Below are 23090 nucleotides of genomic sequence, written 5' to 3' on the forward strand. Positions count from 1 at the left end.
TGGGAGGAATACGTCCGCATGCTGGAAGAGAAGGGGAAAAAGAAACCGCTGCGGACGGAAAGAGAGCAAAAGGGGCGACGTGTGCGGGAAAGACAACTCGAACTTCGGATGCTCCAAAGAAGAGGAGAACGAGTCGAAAGGAAGAAGGCGATGAAGGAGGAGCCTCTCTAACTTGCGACAGTTCGACACCGGATCCAAAAAAAAAGACTGAGGTCCGGAAGGAGGTGTGGTCTGAGGTTGTTTGTCGTCGTAGGCAAAAGGAGGCGACGACGCCAAGAGAGCTCGAGACCAACAGGAAAGACCGGATTGGAGATAAGAAGAAAGCTGCCTGTGTCCTGGACACATGTGGCGGCGGTGCACCTCGACCGTGGACAGGAGCTCCCGCTGCTATCGCTGCGGGGCTCCTGGCCACATTGCTCGGATCTGCTGCGCCGGCCCGCGATGTCCGCTCTGCGCGGACCTGCGCCGGAACGCGGGGCACGACCTGGGGAGGCAGGAATGTTGTCAAATGCCTCCCACGGGGGTAGGGATGTCGGGCCGTGGGTCCGCTGGTGCTCTTTTGACCTGGGGGTCGAATTGGAGGCCGCCGGATGCGAGTGGCCTGGCGTCCTTGCGCCCTCTGAGGGAGGGTGCGAGGAGACGGGGGGACCTTGTTTGGCTTAGCCGAATGAGATCCTCTCTCTGTGGGGGCGTGGGCCGCCTGGCCGGCGGTCGTGGGGCTTAGGTCCCTTGGCCGGAGGCGGGGCGGCCCTCACTCCCGGGGTGCCGGCCCCCTCTCCTTCCTGTAGCGGGAGAGGGGTGCTGGTTTTTTTCCCTGGAGGCGGGGGCCGGACCTCAATTCCCTTTGGGGATGGGGGACCCCGCCGCCGGGGTTATGGGGGTTAGCGTCGTCGGATTTTAGGGCCCAGCGTCGCTGACCGCCCACGCGTAGGAGAGCGGGGACGCTTGGCCGCTTGCCCGCTCGCCGGCGACTCGCAAGAGTTGGCTGGCGGGGGGCGGGCGGCCTTGCGCCCCCGTCCAGCCGGGGTCTCTTCAAGGAGAGACCTCGGCGTTAGCGCCGGATGCTGATGGCCAAACCCTGACCCCCTCGGGGAAGGGAAAGCTGCCACGGTACCCGGCAGTGGGGGGGGATTGCGGGGGTCCAAGCTTTGGCTTGATCCTTATTGCACGCGGTGCCCCTTCTGCGAGGGAGCGAGGGTCTGTCGCCCTCCCACCGACAAAGACGCCCAGGGTCGGGCGTTCTCGGCTGAAGGGAGCAACCTTTGCTAGAAATGTCACCCCCCTGGGGGTGATTTCCCTGAGAAGGCCCCCTCGGTTGGAGGTCGAACTCGGCTACCCTCTTGGGTGCCGGGGGAAACACCAACCGGGAGAGCGGGGGGTGACGGCTCGAGCGGGATACTCGAGCCGTGACCCCGCCCCCCAAAACACCCGGGAGGACGCGGCTTGGGATTGATACCGCCCTGCGCCGCAAACGCGAGAACCCGCACTTGCGGTGGAAGGTGTCGCCTTCTGCAGCACTTTCCTCAGGAAGGATATAGACGGGGGGACGGACCAGACGGCACGGGATACCAGCATCCTGGCCGTCCCCTATCAACGCCCGCGAAGGTATCCGTAGTGGTTTTAGTGTGGTAGGTCTTGCGCCCCCCGACCGATCTATTCGTGGATCGGCCAAGGGGAGCAAGAAGTCCCACATAACCACCCGTCCTCTACCCGGAGACGGGGGTATCCATGAGGATTTCCACTACAAAACAAAAAGAAAAGCCTGCAGTAGTCTGGAGTTGAAGCAGGCTTCGACCTCTGCGAGAAGCGTGCTGAGCTCCTCAAAGGTAAGTTTTATTTCGCCAATGGTTCTCCGCAGATGATGTTTTACCGCTTTCACCGCCGCCTCCCAAAGCTCCCCAAAGTGAGGAGCTGAAGGTGGATTAAAGATTCATCTGATGCTCTTGCTCGCCAATTTTCCGGCTATCGAGGTCATCTCGGCGCCCGCGGCCTTGAAGAGCTGTCTAAGTTGATTGTCAGCACCGACGAAATTTGTTCCGCAGTCGCTGTAGACAGCTTCGCACAGGCCCCGACGGGCAGAGAAGCGACAAAAGGCAGCGATGAACGCGTCAGCCGAGTAGTCGCTAACGACCTCCAGGTGGACGGCGCGGCTAAAGCAAATGAAAACGACCAGAAAACCTTTATGCGCCTTTTGCCCGCGTCCCTTTGATGTTCGTAGCCAGATGGGGCCAGCAAAGTCGACTTCTGTGTGCAAGAATGGTCGACTGGGCGTCACTCGCTGTCGCGGCAGATCGCCCATCATCGGTTGAGAAGCGGCCGCCCGCTATCGCACGCATGGCAGGCACCGATGTATGTGCCGGCGAACTAGTTGACGACCTTGTGGGATCCAGTAGCGCTGACGAATGTCCGCCAAAGTCGCCTGGACTCCCCCGTGCAGTGTCCGTCGATGACAAGAGTCTACGATCAGGTGAGTAAGCCACGATTCCGGTGGCAGGATGATGGGGTGGCGTTGGTTGCTGTTGAGCACTGAATGTTTCAGCCTTCCTTGTACTCATAGGATCCCTTTGCCGTCCATGATAGGAGTCAGCTTCCGGAGTGCGCTTCGAGCGGGCAGCGGGCGGCCAGTACGGACGCTCTTCAATTCCAGCCAGAAGTTCGTGCTCTGCACAACTCGAATCCACTGGGACAACGCTTCTGCAATCTCTCCGGACTCAAGATGTCGCGGGAACCTTGCAGCCCTTTGGCCAACGGAGCGTTGACGGCCTCGCTCTTGCCAGTGCCAGATCTAGGCGGAGACTCGGAGCAAGTGACGGAGGCTCGAAAAGCGGCGCAGCTTCCCTGGCTCATGAGCGTCGGTGGCCGCGAGGCATCGTGCGGGGCGCTGCTCGGCAACGACGTCGAGTAAGGAGGCTTTGTCATCGGTCGGCCATGCGGTTGAATCTTCACGTAAGTAGCTGGGGCCACTCCACCACAATAGATGCACCAGCAACTCGCCGGGTGACACTCTTCGTAAAGCGCAGTCAGCGGGGTTTTTTCGGCTGGGTATGTGGCGCCACTTTGTATCTGGGTTGGTGTGTTGAATTTCTCCAATCCGGTTCGCTACATACGTGATTCATCTTGTCGGATGCCCGCGTATCCAACTGAGCGTTACTGTCGAATCTGTCTACAGGTTGACGGCCAGAGGCTTCAGGCCCAGCAAGACTCTCATGTGCTCATCCAGTTTGGACACCAGGGCTGCAGTACACAACTCCAGTCGGAGTAGAGAGACTCGCTTGAGAAGAGCAACCTTCGTTTTGGCCGCGATCAGCGTAACTATTGGCGTGGTGTTGCCCAATGCTTGGAAGTACACGACGGCGGCGTACGCGCGCTCGTAGGCGTCTGAGAAGCCGTGGAGCTCCAAGTCTGATGTGAGGACGTCGCACCCAAATCAGCGTGGCAGCCAAACACCTTCCAGCAGCAGCAGTTCCTCCTTTAAGGCCTTCCACAAAGCGGCTTCTGCTCTGGCCGGGGGCGCGCCCCAATCAAGCTGCTGCAGCCAGGCAACCTGAATGAGCAGCTTCGCTCTTACCACTATGGGGTCTAGCCAGCACAATGGATCGAACAATCGAGCAGTTCGAGACAGTACGGTTCTCTTTGTAGGTGAGACTTTGGGTCCTCGTCGCACTGACAAAGCAAGGGTGTCCCTCCGGACTCCAGTGCAGCTCCAGCACCGAGTGATCGACCGTTGGCAGTTGAGCGACGGTGGCTGACCGTAGGAGATGCTCGGTCGGTATCTCTTCCAACAACGTGGGATGACTAGCGGCCCACTTGCGTAGCGGAAAACCGCCCGCCTTGCACAGAGCGGATACCTGAGAGGTTAGTTCTCGCCCCTCATCCAGGTTGTCGGCTCCGGTAAGTATATCGTCTACATAGATGTCGTTTCTCAGTACAACGGCTCCCAAAAGAAAGCGCTTCTCCTCGTCGAACGTAAGCTGGCGGAATACGCGAATGGCAAGATAAGGGGCGCTTGCCAGGCCGTAAGTGACGGTGTTGAGTAGATAGTCTGATGACGGATTGTCTCCCCATAGGATCCGCTAAAGGTGCCGATCGTCCGGGTGCACCATGATCTGCCGGTACATTTTCTCCACATCAGCGACGAATGCATAGCGGTGCTGCCGCCAACGTGTGAGAACGTCGGCGAGTGCAGGCAGCAAGTTAGGACCGGCGAACAGGAAGTCGTTCAGGCAGGAACCGGCGGCCGTACGTGAGGACCCGTTGAAGACCACGCGAATTTTTGCATCGGGACCGCAACCCTGCAGTACCCCGTGATGCGGCAGGTAACAGAGTCGGATGCCCGGTTCTGGCGGTGGCCCGATGGCTAACGACATGTGGCCGAGCGACTGGTACTTGGCCATAAAGATTCAATACTTGGCACCAAAGTCGGCGTCACGGGCGAACTTCCTTGACATGACGTCCTGCATGCGAGATGCGGAGCGGCGTGTCGGCGTCAAGTCAGGCAAATCAGGACGCACGGGCAACCGCACTTGGTAGCGTCCGTCGCCTAGTAGCTCGTGTGTTCGCACGCGATTTCGTCTTTGGTTAAGAGCAGCGCGACTCGAGGGACCTCTTCTGCCTCCCAGAAACGACGCACGAGTTCAGTGAGCTCGTCTCCGGCGGAACACTGGAGAGATGACGCCGAATTTGCGACGTGACCGACGCCCACGCTTCCGAGCAACACCCAGCCGAGGAGAGTTTGCTGCGCGATTGATTCCGACGACCCTCCACGGTGGAGGTCGGGCAGCACAATGCTCGCGTACGCGTTGGCTCCAAGAAACAGCTCTACTATATCTCGACGGTGGAACTCCGGGTCGGCGAGCTCAAGCCCACTGACGTGCGGCCACGACCGAGGGACGCAACTCGATGCTCCGTCGTAGACGGTAAAGCGCGGAAGCACCAAGGACGCCACGGTTAAGGAAAAGTGGCCTGCCCGATTGGACACGGTTACCGCCACACGACCTCGCGAAAAACCGGTCTGGACGCCACCAACACCAAATATGACCATGGACGAAGGCGTTCGAGTGAGACGGAGATGCTGCGCGAACAACTCGGCGATGAGGGATGTTTCCGATCCTGGGTCAACGAGCGCGCAAACGAGATGACGAGCACCGACGCGATCGGTCACTAACACACGAGCTGTGGCAAGCAAGATTGGCCCGCACTCCGCGGTCGGTTGTTTCGCAACGTGCACGGTTGTAGCGGCGGTGAAGTCAGCTGCAGGCAAGGCCACTGCAGTGAAGATGTCGTGCAGGGATGTGTGATGACGCCCCGAACACTTACCACAAATCTTCGCTGAGGTGCAATCTCCAAGGAGGTGGCGGCCTAGGCAATTCCAACAGCGATGGTGAGTATTGGCAATTTCACGCTTCTCCTGTACAGCTTTTCGTTTGTAGATGTGTGCTAAGTATGCTAAGAAATATTCTTTCTTGCACAGTGGGCAACAGCGACTGGACTCCGGTCCTTTGCCCCCTACGTGACTGGAGCGCGAGGATCTTTGCGCCTTGTCCGACGTTCTGCTGGATGCCTCAGTAGTGACTGCCTGGAGCACTTTCTGAGTCATGAGCTGCTCTTGCAGAAAGTCGCGAAGCTCATCGTAGGTAGGTGACTTCGAAGATTTCCCGAGTGAGCTCTCCCATTTACGTCGCGTTTTCGAGTTCAACAGCTCAACCACAAGGTGCACGAAGAGGTCCGATGAGTTGCCAATGGGGCGACCTATGCCCTTCAGGGTTCCAACGGTGGAGATGATCCCGTGAAATATCCGACGGAGGTCTGAGGCGAAGATACTCTTCAACCGCGGCAGCGACGTCAAGACTGCAAAATAAGCTTTCACCAGGAGCCTCTGGTTTTCGAAGTGGTCAGAGAAAGTAGTCCAGGCGCGGTCGAAATTGTTCTCTGTTGAAGGTAGGTTGCGAATCAGCTGTTCGGCATCGCCCTTCACGCTTGTCTTTAAGTAGTGCATTTTCTCCACCTTGGACAGTAAACTCTTCTCGCTGACAATGGACTGAAACAAGTGGACACAGCAGAAGGCAGGCCACTCCTCGAACTTGTTCGAGAATTCCGGAAGTTGAATTCGTGGCAGAGTTTTGCGAGAGGTAGCTGGCTCAACCGGTGCGGGTTTTTTCGCACGCATCACGGCCGGCGGTGCTGATGTGAGCTCTGCCTCTAGGTCTAGAAGCTTGGCGCGCTGCTGGATATACGCGATCTCGGCGTGAGCTTCCAGGTCGAGCGCAACGTAATCACTTGATGCCAAGTTGCTGCCAAACTCGGTTTGCAAGCGATCATGTTGTTTCTTAAATTTCTTCCATTTGATTCCAGAGCCGACCGTGCGGACTGAACCACTGAGATGCTCATCTTGGCCTACCCTAGCTTTTTCAAGTTCTCACAGCAGCGAGCAATGCGCGCATAAAAATCTTGTTGCGAGGCGATTAACCTTTCCATTTTGATTTAGGTTGCACGTGCACGTTTCCACTTCAGCACTGAACGACAGCAATCGCGGAACTGCCCGGCGCGATGAGACGGCTGAGATCCGGCTCGAAGGATTAGAAATGTTCGAAAGAGACTCGGATTCCGTAAGCGCGTTCTTGTGTTTGACAGCTATAGGAGTGAAATGCCGGAAGAAAACTACAGAAATAAAAAAAAAATTATGCGAGCAAGTTAAATCACAGTAGACTGTATGTAATGATCCCTCAGGGGCACTACAGACTCATCCCTGTAGTGTACGGGTGTCGCAATCCCGAGGTACCCGAGCTGGAGTGTCTGGTGATGGATGAACGGGGTGTGATGGGCCCTAAAAAGGACTTGTCCACTGCACTAGGTGAAGGAAAACACCGAAGATAACACCCGGGGGGAGGCCCCGTTAGCTGAGTAAGGCAACCTCCTAAGGGGAAGGAAAACCCCCGACAGAAAAAACCAATTTCTTTTCAGATATCATGAGCGGTTCCGAAAAGAAGGTGAACGTCCCGGGTTCGGGTACCGGGAACCGGCGTGGGGGGGTGTAGGCCTGGCTCTCCCCTCGTCGTCATCGAGCGACAGGTCATCCGCGGATTTGCCGGCTGGGTCCGCGGATGGGAAAGTGACAGCGCCGAGGAGCAGGACGGTAGACGAAGTGGATGACCAACTCATTCGACTGACCATTGCCTGGGAGGAATTAGGCGAGGATGACGATCCGGATAAGCTCGCGATCGAAATCCGGCATGTTCTCCAAGACGAGAACGTTCGCGCCTTCCGATGGCTTGGTATATACAAGCGCCTGAAGAAGTACCTTCGAAGGTATTCGAAGAAGTGTGCCTCAGAGGACAGGCGTGCCCTAGAGACGGTGCAGGAGGAACCTGACCTCCGCAACAACGAGGTAGAGGAGACTCGTGGGGACTCACCGACCCATGAGGTGAGCCAGCTGGGCGATGATGCGTTGGGCGTTGCCTCTGCCTCCCCTGGGAGGTCTGATGGCGCGCTTGACGTGTCGGAGCCTGGCATCTTCCATAGCCCGGTGGAAGTCTTGGACAGGGAGCAGGTCCTGTCAGAGGAGATCCGGAGGCTTGAGGGGCGCATCAGCGAGTTGGAGGTGAGCAACCGAAAACTCCGTGAGGAGTTGGAGGTTGTTCGCGGTGCGATGGCTCCCCTGCCTCCCTCTTCTGGGGAGAAGGAGGCGCCTCCTGCAAAGAAAAGGTCACGGCGAAGGCGGGACAGAGAAGTGGTCTCTGAGCCAGAATTTTCTGGTAAGGAGACCACCTCTGAGGTGCGGAGGACTCTGTTTGAGTCCTCCTCTGAGGCGGCTTCGGGGGGGGATCCACACCAGCAGCTTTTAGCGCGGGTGAATCTCCTCATCGAGAGGCGCATAAGTGGGGCGCTTGAGGACCTGAGGAGGACCGTAGAGTCACTCAGGTCCTCTTTGGTTTCCCGGGGGAAGGGGACAGGGTCGTCTGCCTCTGCCCCCCCGGTCAAGGAGGTTTCCCCCGTCCTCTCTGCGCATGTGCGTGGGAGACGGGGTCGTGGCGCAGGAAGGAAGGTTTCCTTCCCGGGGCTCGGGTCCTCGTCCCCGTTGGTGACCAATTCGGCTGCCGGGGGGGTGGGGGGCCCGGGTCCTGGGGGGATTAGTGTGATGGGCCCTGTGGCTGGGCCGGGTGCTCGGCGTGACCGGGTGGCGCGGGCTGCACGCGTCCCGAGCACTTCGGCGGTGCGGCTGCTTTCAGCGGGGGGTAGGTCCTACGCGGACATATTACGAGAGACCAAGACCCGTGTTGACCCTGGGGAGCTGGGCATTGGCCCAATGTCAATGCGGTTCGGTGCGACTGGGGGCCTGCTTTTGCAGGTCCCTGGAAAAGGCACGGCGGAGAAGGCGAACCTGCTCGCGGATAGGCTGCGGGGGGTCTTCTCAGAGAAGGATGTGGTGGTCTCCCTTCCCCGGAAAACCATGGAGCTTAGGTTTCGTGGGTCTATGGGGGAGGGGATCACCACACGCAAGGAGGTTTTGGAGGCATTGGTGTCTCTGGGGGGATGCAGCGCGGAGGATTTCCGGGTCGGGCTGATTCGGCCTCTGCCGCGGTCCCCTTGGAGCACCCTGTGGATGCGCTGCCCGGTGGTCGTCGGCCGGAAGGCCTTACTGGCGGCAGCCTTAAGATAGGTTGGAACACCCTTGGGGTGGAGCTGCTTCGCGCCCGCCCCTTGAGGTGTTTCAGATGCCTCAAGTTGAGACATGCGCGCGTGAACTGCACGTCCGACGCGGATCGCTCGCGGTCTTGTTATTGCTGTGGTGTGGAGGGACACCTAGCGGCGGGGTGTGTCGCCACCCCTCACTGTCCAACTTGTGCGGACGGCGGGAGGTCGGCTGACCATGTTCTGGGTGGGCGGGGGTGCGGTTCGCTCCCCCCTCCGCCCAGGCAAAGCACTACCGGGGCGAAAGACAGGCGCCAGGCTCCGGGCCGTCCCGATGGGGGACGGCCTTTGGAGACCGAGGCTGCCTCGGCGTGCACGCGGGCTCCGGGGCCTTCTGCTGGGAAGGCTCCCGATAGTCCCGAGTGGATGGGGGTGGACTGCAGTCTGGGGCGGGGGAGGTCACGGATAAGTTGCTCCCCTGTGCCGGGCTGCAGCTCTGCTCCCAATGTTTAGTGTTGTTTTGTCAATTTGTCGTAGTGTGTAGCGGTGGGTGCGGGTGGGTTCCGGGGGGATGCCGAAAGGTGACCCCGCGGTCTCCCTGTCCCGCTAAGTTTATGTCTTGTAGGTAGCGGCGATAGGTGTTTGAGTGCCGGGGAGGTTGCCGCAAGGTGACTCCGCGGCCTCTTCACCTGCGCCAAGTTCATGTTGTTTGTTGTATCAGTTCTCTCGTCCTTCGTCCATAGGTGGTGTGAACATCATGCACCACCTTTACCTGTGGTCGGCCACTGTGCCTTCGTTGTTGGTCCTTAGAGGGCTGAGCCTGTGGCCCTTACTTGGGTTTTGTTTGTGGATGTGAATGTCTGTCCACTTAGTTGGTGGCGTCCCGTGACGTCTTAAATGTGGGGTGGGCGGCTGCGGCCGTCTCACTTACCGGGTTCGGCAGGGAGAAAGGTGGGGGCCCCGATCCCATGGCACGTCAACCCAGGGAAGTCCGGGGGGAGCTAGTAGCCCGGCTCCCTCCGATGCCCTTTCGGGGCAAGGGTATTGTCTTCTCCGAGGGGATGCCTGTAGTGTCCTCTCGGGGGGATGTGTCCTACCTACAGGACGCCGGTCGGGTGTCCACCGTGAAGTAATGCTAACGCGGTTCCGCGGTGGACATAACCCATACGACCAGGGGCTTCAGTCAGGTTTTAGGTCGGTCCCCCGTCCGATAGTCCCTCGGGATACTACGGGCGGGAATCCACCACGAAGCCTCCTGACCCTCCCTCAGGGGTCAGGACGGCGAAGTTTGGTTTAGGCAAATTTCCTGACTATAAAAAAAAAAAAAAGACTGTATGTAATGAAAGAATGCTCGGTACAATTACAGTAAATCGCGCCCGAAGTCTGACTAACGCGAGAGAACAGCAATCTGCGTGTGTTTTCTCGAGAGATCGACAGTAAAGTGACGCTGGATTTTGCGGGTGACTCGATTCTCACGACCTTTGAGAAGGTTCCGGGAGGCGATTTAGAATTTTCTGTTTGAATCTCCTTGCCTTGCGATAACAGCGGGCCTCTCGAAAGTCGGAGAATAAAACCGTCTGTTTTGACAATTATTGTTTGCACACGGGCTCGTTGCCTGTGTGTGTTTTGAGCGGCCGCGGCGCGCCGCCGAAAAAACGCGCGAAAACAAGCGCAGGGCCGTGTTGGAGGTGCGGGCCGACCCGCGCACAGTGCAGTAGCAATTAAAGGGCGAATCGATGATAGATGCACAGAACCAATTGCATTGCTGACCAGCAACCACACACGCACATACACACACTCACACACTCCAGTCATTGAATTTGCAACACATATAGTAAGTGATAGTATTATAAAACAAGATCAATACAATAAAAAATAGAAGTACAAAATACAGCAGAATTTATAGAATTAAAATGATATACAAATGATGAAAAATTACCATTGTTATGTATCCAAAAATGATATCTTTCATCCGTCTGTAGCGAGAATCTATATAAACGTTTTCCATGCACTCTCAAACTCGTACAGTCTTTATACAATTATCATAAAACGAATTTATTCGGCACTGATTTGACATTTTTTAAAATAATTATTTACTTTTAGCTATTTATTTTTATTAATTATTTTATATTAAATTTTTAATAAAAGCTAAATATTTTGCACGTAAACGCATAAAAAACAACACGTTATATAACAAAAACTATATTTAAAAAATCTTTTATAGATATATATATATATATATCTATATAAATAAAAATGTAAATGTTTGTTTATTCAAAATCTCAAATCTCCGAAAATTCTTCACCGATTGCTTTGGAATTTTGACACAACGTTACATTTGAATACGCGTGTGTTTTTATATATACTTACTATAGATGTCTCACCTGTGACAGGTAAATATGGTAAGTGCGGTATCTGTTGTACGTAAAAGCAAAACACACTATACTAAATATTTTATGATTCCATTTTGTGTGACATTGCGTTGAAATTGACCTGTCGTTTATCATAGCGTTCATCTCATGAGTATAGTTTATTTTATTTTTTTTTTCATTGTTTTTTATTTCCTTTTTTTATATTTTTTTTCTTATTTTTTAGTGCAATTGACAGTGGAATTGAACTGTATCGATTGATCTGCATTTGAATTGAAATATTTTGTTAGTATTTTTTTTTCTCTGCTCTTTAGTTTGTGTTTTTTCTTTTTTTATTTTTTGCAATTTATGTTTTTGTTATAACTTTCTTTCTTCCTTTTTAGTGCAATCCATCTGCTTTAGTTTATCAAAATAATGCCTTGCAGAAAATCAAACTTAGGTCGTCGTACTCGCGGAGCGGAAGCAGTGCGACAAGTAATTGCAAATCAAACTGAGGAAGAAGGAGCATCAGCAAACGAGCGAAACAGACAAAGAATAGCTCAAATACGGGCCGAGGAAGCAGCAGAGCGACGTACAGCCAGACTTGAGGAAGCACGGTTGCGATCACGGCAATCACGTTCTGCAGCTTCAGATCTGCTTCGTTTTCAACAGAATGAACGCGACATGCTGAGAGTGGCTGAAAGATGTCAAAAAGAAACAGCAGATTAACGTCATACATGACTCCGTGCTCAGCAATCACGCAATTACAATCGCCTTGCATTCCAGTACAACCCAGCTGATGATTATAGTTTGAGCCAGCATGTTTTCATCGGCACTATGACTACAGTGTGTCCTTATTGCAAGGCTCTAAAATTTAATGGAGAAACGAAAGGAATGTGTTGCGCCACCGGAAAAATTAAACTGCCTTAACTTGGAGAACCGCCAGAGCCATTAAAAACTTTGCTTGCCGGATATACTGCCGAATCAAAACATTTTTTATCTAACATCAAGAAATACAACTCATGCTTCCAAATGACGTCGTTCGGCGCAGAAATCGTAACATCTCAATTCATGCCAACTTTCAAAGTCAAAGGACAAATTTATCATAAAGCCGGCTCCCTGTTTCCATTCCCAGATGGCCAACATAAATTTCTACAAATATATTTTATTGGTGATAGTAATGATGAATTGAATGCACGCTACGGAATTTCTACCGGCATAAAAAAGTCCATCGTTTCTCAACTGCAAGAACTTTTTCACAAAAAAAACAATTTAGTACGTTTGTTCAAAATAGCAATTGACATGATGCCATCTGATACACACAAGATTGTTATTCATGCTGACAAAACGCCTGTTGGAGAACATGTGCGAAGAGATTCAGTGCTCCAACTATAGACAAAGTGACAATTGTTATAGTCGGAGATCAATTCCAACCTAGAGATATTGTTCTTTATCGGAGAAACGATCAATTGACAAAAGTTGCAGAAACCCATTGATGCTACGATGCCCTGCAATATTCAATCATTTTTTAGAATGGTGCCGATGGATATCACTTCAACGTTGAGATGATTAATCCAGTCAGTGGCGAAGAAACAAATAAGAAATGCAGCGCAATGAATTATTATTTATACTTATTATAACGATACAGCCCGCGCCGCAAAGCCCGACGATACGAAAACATCAAAAGACCCGATAAGTCGCGCGAGAAAGTACATTTGAATAATACTTTCCCCCACGATCCGTACCAATTAAAAAGTTACCGAAAAATTACGACGGCAGACGGAAAATCTCGAACATACCCGAACGACCGTATAAAAAGCCCGGGAAAATCGAAACGAGACATTCCGCTCCGTCTTAGGACGTCTACCGCTCCGGAAAACGCCACGACAAGCTAAGAAAGAAGAGATCGGGGGTACCCTGTCTCGTGTGGATGCGCACCCACTTCCTAAGCTGCTCCGAGCGTTTCCTCTCTGAACCCGCTTCTCGCATTATCCACCTATACGATCGGCCAAGATAAACCAGAGGTTGGGCGTTCTCTGCCTCTGTCGGGAGCTCCCGCGGCCGATCGTCTACTCCAAAAAATAATAACGGAATCCCCGCGACGCGGATACTTCGAATCGACCACCGATTTCACCGAAGGGAAAACAGAGCGTCAACTCTCTCACCCGTCTGCGCGCGCGAGAGAGAGAGCGAATACGCGATCATAACGGGACCGCACCGCGCCTCGGACCGCGCCGCGTTAGGCAACCAAATATAAACACGACTGTGAGACTTTAAAGAGCCGTTCCTTTAAAGTCCCGAATTACGATCGCCGACGCGAAATAAAGTTATTATTTCCGCAGTGCATTACATGTCACGGAAACAATAATCGGCGCATTTGTTACAGCACCGATACACGATTCCGACGCCGACACGTACCAACAGGACCCGCGCCGATCCATCTGACACGCATTCATTTTTGCACACAAATACACACGTTTAGCCAAACACGCACGGTATCATCCACTCGACATAAATTGTTATCGACGTTTGCGTTCACGTGCATTTTTACTCATGTTCACACACACTCACCGTCATCCACACGTCACACCTTTATAAAATCATCCACGCCTTCGCACATCCAGCGATATACATATATTACGCAAACACACACACACATACACACAAACACACACTTGTATATAGCACACAGAATAAACATTCGTTAAATTTATACCCCGTGTCGCACGCTTCTTGAATTTAACCCTTTCCCGAACCTTGTGATTCCGGTTGAGCGATCCGGCCGCACCGGGAAAGCGGTCCGTTATATTGATTAATGATTCGAGAAAATGAGAACAATTACATTTTGAAATGCCGTTTAATATTTAACGTTTAATATTCATCCATTTAAATCAGACCAAGCTTCAATCTGAAGAATACGTTCATTTGCGAGATGCAATTGTAAATGACGGTAATACAACTAACGTTGGAAAACTAACGATTTTGCCATTTTCATATACAGGCAGTTCACGTCATATGCATAAGTACGCTCAAGATGCAATTGCGTATGTTTGTCACTACGGGCGTCCATACCTATTCATTACATTTACATGCAATCCAGCTTGGAACGATATACGACAGCTCTTACTTCCTGAGCAATCGCCGGTGGATAGGCACGACATTACAGCACGTGTTTTCAGACAGAGGCTGAAATTGTTCATGAATTTCATAATAAAACGTGAAGTGTTTGGGTCTGTGCACTGCTGGATGTACTCAGTAAAATGGCAAAAGAAAGGATTGCCACACGCACATATACTAATCTGGCTCTATAACAAAATTACCTCAAACGAAATCGACGATGTAATATGCGCTGAAATACCCGATGCCAACGTTGATAAGGATTTGCATAAAGTTGTGACAAAAAATATAATACATGAACCTTGCGGTACACTGAATCCAAATTTACCATGCATGATAGACGGAAAATGTTGTAAGCGATATCCTCGAGCATTAGTATCTAACACAGTTACAGGAAACGATGGATATCCTTTATACAGAAGATCAGCAGAAGATGGCGGTAAAGTAGCAACTATACAAATGCGATTTGGTGACATCGAAGTAGATAACCGGTGGGTTGTTCCATATTCGCCTTTGCTATCAAAAACATACAAAGCACACATAAACGTGGAATACTGTAACTCCGTTAAATCGATCAAATACATTTGTAAGTACGTGAATAAAGGCAGCGACATGGCAGTTTTTGGCGTGCAACCAGAAAGTGAGAAGAATGCGGTCATACATATCGATGAAATCGCACAGTATCAGGCTGAAAGATACATAAGCAGCAATGAATGGCGAATTCTTTCATTTCCCATACATGAACGAAGTCCAGCTGTTGTTCACTTAGCAATACATCTAGAAAATGGACAACGCGTTTATTTCACACCTGCAAATGTGCAACAAATAACCCTCAATCCACCGGCTACAACGTTAACTGCTTTCTTCACGTTATGTCAAAATGACGCGTTTGCGAAAACACTGCTATATTCGGAAGTACCTACGTATTACACATGGAATGCGAGTAGAAAATCATTTGAACGACGCAAACGAGGAGAGCGAGTCGACGGAAAACATATTCAAAGAAACTACCATAGGCAGACTGTACATCGTGCATCTCAATCAAGATAAATGCTTCTTTCTTTGCATGCTGTTAGAAAATGTGCGCGGTCCAACGTCTTTCCAGCAATTAAAAATTGTTAATGGCGTTACACGTGACAGTTCCGCAGTGCATGTCAAGCTCTGAATTTATTGGAGAACGACTCATACTGGGATGTATGCATTAATGACGCGTGCAACACATCACATCCAAATCAAATTTGTGCATTATTTGCAATCATATTGACCGCCTGCTCTCCTTCATCTCCAACAAAGTTATAAAAATTTAAATCGCACATAGCTGAAGATATTTTCCGTCGAATACGCACGGAAAATTCAAATATTAACATGGATTTCACCGCAGAAATGTACAACAAAGCGTTGATAATGATTGAAGATTTGTCCTTACAAATCGCGAACAAAATTCTCAATCGATTGGGAATGCCATCACCGAATCGATCTACTGCTGCTTCGTTTGATGTAGATTTGCGTCGTGAGCAAAATTACAACACGGGAGATCTATTGTCGTATGTGCAATCAAATATTCCTAAACTGACGCTTGAACAAAAAGGCATTTACGATAAAATAATGCAAACTGTCAATAACGGGATTGGAAATATCTTCTTCTTAGATGCGTTAGGAGGAACTGGTAAAACGTTCCTGATTAAATTGATTTGGGCAGCAATTCGATCCCAAAATAATATAGCCCTAACTCTTGCGTCGCAAAGAAACTTCTACGTGCAACATTTCCAAAGCATCCGGTATGGGAAAAGTATTGCAAAAATGCAAATTTATTGTTTGGGATGAATGCACAATGGCGCACAAAAAATCGCTTGAGGCTCTCGATCAATCATTGCAAGATTTGCGTGGAAACATCAGACCATTTGGGAACGCATTAATATTGCTTGCAGGAGATTTCAGGCAAACATTCCTCGATCGACACCAGCGGACGAAATAAATGCTTGCCTAAAATATTTTACTTTCTGGCGACACGCAAAGACTTTTATATTTAGTAGCATTACAATCATGGCTACATTGCGAAATATTTATTCTGTCCCTCAACGGCTGGCACCGATAGGAGACTTACTTTATAGCATACGTGGTGTGTCTAGAGATTTACCTTGACTTTCTCATTCAATTTTTTATCTTTATTTTTGTTGTATGTATGCTGATTTATTTATTAAGACATTTTCGCTATAAAATTTAATAAAAAAATTTTTGTTTAAAATGTTTTTTTCCAACAGTTACTGAAGATGATCCCAAGGAAGGATCAAAACGTCTAGATTAAAATATATGTAAATTAACGTCGGAAGTTTTTCTTTTCTCTTTTTTTTCTCTTCTACACATAAACTATCAATGTGTCAGGCTCTTATTAGGCTATTAATTCCTTTATATATATATATATATATATATATATATAATAAGAAACAATTTTCCGTAACTAATATATATACATAGATGTGTGGCGGGATAAAGGGGGAGATATATATATATCGCAAGTCAAGTTACCCTCGCTGTCTTTGCTTGACAATTTCGAAAGAAGTACACGTTTTGTTTTGTCGTGCTTCGCGGTTTTTGTCCGTAACGGATTTTACATGCGATTATATATATATATATATATATATATATATATATATACGGACAAAAACCGCGAAGCACGACAAAACAAAACGTGTACTTCTTTCGAGATTGTCAAGCAAAGACAGCGAGGGTAACTTGACTTGCGATATATATATTCCTCCTCCTTTATCCCGCCACACATCTATGTATATATATTAGTTACGGAAAATTGTTTCTTATTCAGAGTCAGTGTGCGTGCGCATGTGTCCATATGTACACAAGTATTTGTTTCGCCAAAATTGTTTTACAGAAAACATTTTATAAAAAATATTTTATAATATATTAAATTGTTTTTTTATTCTTTTATATTTATTATCTCAATTCTTTTTTCTTTAAAAAACTCTAATATACAGGGTGTTCGGTAATTGTCGCTTCAATCGTCGTGTGCAAGTAAAATGAGTTAAACTGAATAGAAAAGTCCTCTACTGTTTTGCGATTTACGCAATAATTATTGAGTTATTAAATAAAAAAGATCGGCCAATCCACGCAAATAGAAGCGCGCGACAAGAAGAGACGTCCTACTGTAACACGATACACGAAGATTTTTTGAACACGATTTGTACAGTCATCGTTCGCTCCTCCTTCCGCTTTGCCACGAGCCGTTTATCGTGTTACAGTAGGGCACCTACATGAAGCTAACCGACAAAAATTATAAAATATAATTATTTTCACTTTTTCTGAGTATAATTCGTTTGTAAATTGTTTGTGATTGATTGTGAGTCTGTTTTTAACGTTTGTGACAAATTAGGTTTTTTGTAATTAATAATTTTTTTTAATCGTGAAGTTAGCCGACATTTTTTAGTAATAAACAGATTTTGTAATAACTAACAATTGTAATCAATAGGAAATCGTTTGTGATTTACAAATATATCAATATAATTGTTTGTGAGTTAATAATTTCTTTATTATTTACAATAAATTCTTTTATAATTATAGTGCGCATGCGCAAAGTACTAGGGCTCTAGCCAATGTCCTCGTCCCGACAATCAGAAACAGAGGGCTATCCAACGCTGTCAGATAACTCTGCATTCCGATGCCGACCTCAGGACTCCGACAAATATTCCTGTTCTATCCTGAGCTTCTGCCACAGGTTACTGAACAATCCGCCATTCTGGATCTCGTCGCATATCCACACAAGTTATCGTCGACTCCAGGGTGTCCGACGAGCCTTCCTGCTCTACCCTGGGCTGCTGCCACAGGTTACCAAGCGACTTTGTCATTCTGGTCCCAATCGACTGACAGTCCAACGTCGACTCCAAGGCTTTAACGAATCATCCTGTTCTACCCCGGGCTGCTGCCTCAGATTACCGGGCGATTTGCCAACTCGAACCCAATCGACCTCCGATGTTTTGTCTTCCACGTCCTGATTTTCCTGCGACCTCGTGAAGAACTTCAGACAAAGGGGGGGGGTAACTTCCGTGGACCCATCGTCCCTTATGGACTCCCCAAGTTCCTGCCTCGGCATTTGCCCGAAGTCCCGTGGGAAAACCACAGATCAAAAACCGCGAGAGGCAGTCTTCTTAGAATGAATTGAAAACAAAAACCCTTCTTTCTGGAAAGCTCAGCTCAAAAATCGGTCTCTCCGCCATATCCAAAAAACTCCGTTTCTCCCCAAAGCAAAACCGTAAATACTCCTTCAATCAAAACCTCTCCCTCGAACGAAACTTCTCTTCTTCGGAGATTCTGTAAAAAAAAGATTACGCAATAATTAATTTACCCTACTTCTATCTGTTCAGTTTTCCTCTGAATTTTCTATAAAATAGACATTCCCCGGGCTCCAATCTATTCTAACAATTCTAATCCCTTTCTAGAAAAGGAGCTATTCTATCCGCATGTACAACTTTTTTCCTATGTTTAGGAGTCTTCTGAATACAATATACTACGTCGTTAAATTTTTTAATAATCGAATAAGGACCCTCCCAATTATTCTGCAATTTCTGGGCCTTTCCTTTACTTCTCTTGGGATTATATAGCTAGACTCTCTCTCTTTCCTCAAGAAGAATTGTTCTAACTTTCCTATCATATCTGGCTTTCATTTGCGAAGACTTTAAAGACATACGTTCCCTAACACAAGAACGAATTTTTTCTAATCTTTCCTTTAAATTATCCACAAAATTCTCTGGAAGCAATTTCTCTTCATCAATCTTAGGACTTTCTTGTAACAAGTCTACTGGTAGTCTAAGTTCTCGAGCGAAGTACAACTCGGCAGGAGTCACTCCTGTAGTGTAATGTTTCGATGATCTATATGCCAAAAAAAACATAGGAATCCATTCATCCCAACCTTTCTGATTTAGATTAGATTAGATACGTTTATTGTTGCCCCAATTGGAGATTACAAGGCGCTTTTTTCTTGTTTAAAGGAGCAATCCTAAACCTTTAAGCTTCCATTTACATTCAATCCTTAACCTATAACTTAAACCTAATTAATACAATTATATACATGAAACGCCACGCCGCTCCGCTTCGCTACCTACTACGCCTTTTCTCGCATTTCTACCCTACCTACTTCCTACCAACTCTTCTTTACACATGACCTCTTTACTCTAACCTTTCTTATCTAACGTCTTCTTACGCATTCTTATGTACTACTTAACCTATGTGGGACCGCTTCCGGTTACCGCTACCCTTTCTCACTTCTTTTACTCATTCCCTCTCTCTCTCTCTCTCCCCTCTCTCCCCCTCTCTCTCTTCCCTCAACTCTTGCCCTCCCTTTTCCCCCTGTCCTCCTTTTTCATCCTTCCCATCCTCCCCTTCCCCTTCCCCTCTTGCTTCCTCTAACCTTTTTAACCACATTTCCCCTTCTCCCTCCTCTCCTAACACCTCCTTCACCATTTCCTGCCAGCTCTCTTCCCTTCCCCATTCCATGCAATTCTCTCACACATGCTCCCACGTCTCCATCCCTTCCCCACACATCCTGCACTTCCTATTCTCCTCTTTTTCCCAATATCTATTTCCCTTCATCCCACTCCCCAATCTATACCTTGCTATCCTCCTCCATCTATCTTTCGTCCACCCTTTCTTCAGATAGCCCGGTATCCTTTCCCCTTTAACCTGCTTGTACCATCTGTTGTATTCTGACTTTTCCATTTTTTCTATCCTCTCTTCCCTCTGCTTCTTTCTTTCCCAGTCCTCAACTTCTTCCCATCTGAACTTCCCCTTTTCTCTTCTTTCCTCTATTTCCCTTAATTTCATCTTCTTACCCTCAAAGAATTCCCTTCTTTCCCTCTCTCAATCTGACAATTCCCTTCCTTTCTTTGCCCTTTCTTTGATCTCCCCCAAACATACTTTTGCCAACCACCCTCCCTTGCCCTCCTTTAGTCTTCTCTCATACCCCCACGCCCTTCTTCCCATCCTTGTCCTTATCTTTTCTCTCTGCAACTCCTCCTTTACCATATACCCAGGCGTTCCCCAATCTACTCGTAGCATCCATCTCAAATACCTTTCTTGTATCCTTTCCAATCCCTCTCTCTCTTTCCACCCCCATATCTCCACCCTATATCCCAAAACCGTCCACACTAATGCATCAAACAGCCACATCCTCCTCTCCCAGTTACTACCAAATCTCCTCTTATCTATCCCCCATACTTGTCCCATAACTGCTGCCCCTCTCTTTATCCTGTCTCTTTCCTGCTCTTCTTGCCTCCCATTCCTTTGTATTACATATCCTAGGTACTTATACTCTTTAACTTCCTCTAATTTTTTTCCCTTCCAGAACCAGCTAGCCTTTTTTAACCTCCCTCCATTTTTTCTGCACCTCATCACCTTCGACTTTCTCTCATTCAATTCCAATCCCTTCCCCTCCAGATATCTCCCTAATCTTTCCATCATGCATCTCATCCCCCCCTCATCCTCTGCCATCAATACCACGTCATCCGCGTACGCTAACGTATAGACCTTGCCTTCTCTTAGCCTCACTCCTCCCCATCTCCCTTTCCTCATCTCCTCCTTCATGTCTGCCATCAACATATTAAAGAGAAGTGGACTCAGAGGGCACCCCTGTCTCACCCCTCTCTCCGTCCAGAACTTCTCCCCCACCTCCTCCCCTATTCTAACCCTGAATCCTATTTCTCCTAACACTTCCTCACATCTCCTCACCGTCTCTTCCTTCACCCCTCTCCCTCTTAACGCCGCCATCAACTTTACTCTGTCCACCGAGTCAAACGCCGCTCTCAAGTCCACAAACAATAGCACCATTTGCCTACTTTTCCTATTTATTTGCCTGTTTATTAAATAATTTAGCACATAGATGTTATCCACCGTTCCCATCCCTTTCTTGAACCCAGTTTGATTCAGCGGCAACATCCCTCCTTTCTCCACCTCTCCCTTCAATCTCTCTGCTAACACCGTCGCATATGCTTTGTATAATGACGGTGTCAACGTTACCCCCATGTACTCTGAAACCTCCCTTCCCTCTCCCCTCTTCAAAATTGGTACCACCAGTCCCTTACTCCACTCCCTAATCCACCCTTCTCCCTTCCGTATCCTATTGCATATCTCCTAAACCCACTCCTCCCTTCAATCTCTCTGCTAACACCGTCGCATATACTTTGTATAATGACGGTGTCAACGTTACCCCCATGTACTCTGAAACCTCCCTTCCCTCTCCCCTCTTCAAAATTGGTCCGAAATGTCCTCCAGACGGAGAATCATGAGTTTCCTGTAAAATCTCTTTGATCCGATCTTGAGGAACTATTAATTGAAGGAAACTAGTTTGAAGATTTGGGGCTTCCCATCTCTTATAGAGAATTCCATTTTTTAGAACGAGAGAATCCCAATAAGACCAATAAATCTGAGCCAAAACATTCTTGGTAGGAACTTCCGAATGCAATAGTCTTTTTCCTGTTTCCTTTTCTCGTATAATAAATGAAATGCTTGAATCTTTTTGCTGAGCACGACGCCACTCTTCCAGATCTTCTCCCACAAGCATAATGCGAGCGACCATTTTCTCTCTTTCTTCTGCGTTTTTTGTCTCAACTTTAGCGCAGTATTCGCATCCGAAAGCCTCACATAACCGCCTGGATAATCCATTGGCATTTCTGTGAGATTGTCCTTTTCGATGAATAATTTCGATTTCAAATTCTTGGTCTTTCGAGCCATTGAGCCAATTGTCCTTCTAGATCCTTAAAAGACATCAACCATTTTAACGATACATGATCTGTACGAATTACAAATTTTCTACCTAAAAGATAATGACGGAAAAATTTCAAAGAATTTATTAATGCTAACAATTTTCTTCTAGTCACACAATAATTCCGCTCAGTCTTGCTAAGCGTTTTACTAAAATAAGCGATTGCTTTCTCTTTTCCTATCTGTCTCTGGGATAACACTGCACCGATACCGATATTAGATGCGTCAGTATCTAAAATGAATTCATCTTCTCTCTTAAAAAAAGATAATATCGGAGAAGACGGTAACATCGATTTTAATTTCTCAAAAGCATCTTGGCATTCTTTTCCCCAAACAAATTTAACTTGATTCTCTGTTAACACGTAAAGGGGTTTTGCCAAAGAAGAAAATTCTTTCACAAATTTACGGTAACACGAACAAAAACCGAGAAAGCTTCGTAACTGTTTTCTAGTATGGGAGACCAGCCAATCTCTCACGGCTATAATCTTTTCGGGATCCGTAGTAATGCCTTTTTCTAAAATAATATGTCCCAAATATTTCGTATTTCTTTGAAAGAAAATACATTTTTTTTAATTCATTTTTAAATTAGCTTCTCTCAATCGCGAAAATACTAAATTCAAATTCTCTAACATTTCATCAAAAGTTCTTCCGAAAATTATTATATTATCTAAATATACTAAACATTTTTTTGATAAAAGGCCATGTAAGACTTTTTCCATTAATCGTTCAAAAGTCGCGGGAGCATTACATAAACCAAACGGCATTACTGTAAATTGCCACAGATCCATGCCGATCGAGAAAGCCGTCTTTTCTTTGTCCTCGGAACGGACTTTTAGTTGCCAATAACCGCTCTTTAAATCTAATGTGGAAAACCAAGAGTTACCTGAGAGTTGATCTAAAATATCGTCAATCCTGGGAAGAGGATATGAATCTTTTACCGTCACATTATTTAATTTCCAATAATCAATGCAAAATCTTATATTGCTGTCTTTCTTTTTTACCATAACGGCCGGAGAGATCCATGGACTTTGCGATTCCTTTATTACTCCTTGTTCCTTCATGTTCTCAATAATTTTATCTACTTCCTTCCTTAAATGAATGGGAATTTGACGAGGTGCCTGCTTAATGGGGAGAGAGTCTTTTATGTTAATAACATGTTCTACAACACTACAGTTGCCAGCCACAATGTTTTCAGAAAATACATCAGAGAAATCATTTAAAAAATTTGCAAAA

The 23090-nt window shown here is 48.0% G+C and overlaps 2 protein-coding genes across 2 annotated transcripts; both read right to left on the minus strand.

The window, feature by feature from the left end:
* Positions 1-3163: 3163 nt before the first annotated feature.
* Positions 3164-4394, minus strand: LOC146724337 (uncharacterized). Its single transcript, XM_085480001.1, has 4 exons — positions 4163-4394; positions 3626-4042; positions 3448-3579; positions 3164-3402 (listed from the first exon to the last, which is right to left on the minus strand). Exons 1-4 carry the CDS (start codon positions 4392-4394, stop codon positions 3164-3166), a joined length of 1020 nt encoding a protein of 339 aa, XP_085336127.1.
* Positions 4395-4540: 146 nt separating this feature from the next.
* LOC146724338 (uncharacterized) lies at positions 4541-17950 on the minus strand. Its single transcript, XM_085480002.1, has 3 exons — positions 17826-17950; positions 14422-14609; positions 4541-6414 (listed from the first exon to the last, which is right to left on the minus strand). Exons 1-3 carry the CDS (start codon positions 17948-17950, stop codon positions 4541-4543), a joined length of 2187 nt encoding a protein of 728 aa, XP_085336128.1.
* Between the last annotated feature and the right edge of the window lie 5140 nt (positions 17951-23090).

Source organism: Nylanderia fulva, unplaced genomic scaffold (assembly GCF_048542155.1).
Source record: "Nylanderia fulva isolate GAGA-0341 unplaced genomic scaffold, ASM4854215v1 Scaffold137, whole genome shotgun sequence".
Taxonomy (NCBI): Eukaryota; Metazoa; Arthropoda; class Insecta; order Hymenoptera; family Formicidae; genus Nylanderia; species Nylanderia fulva.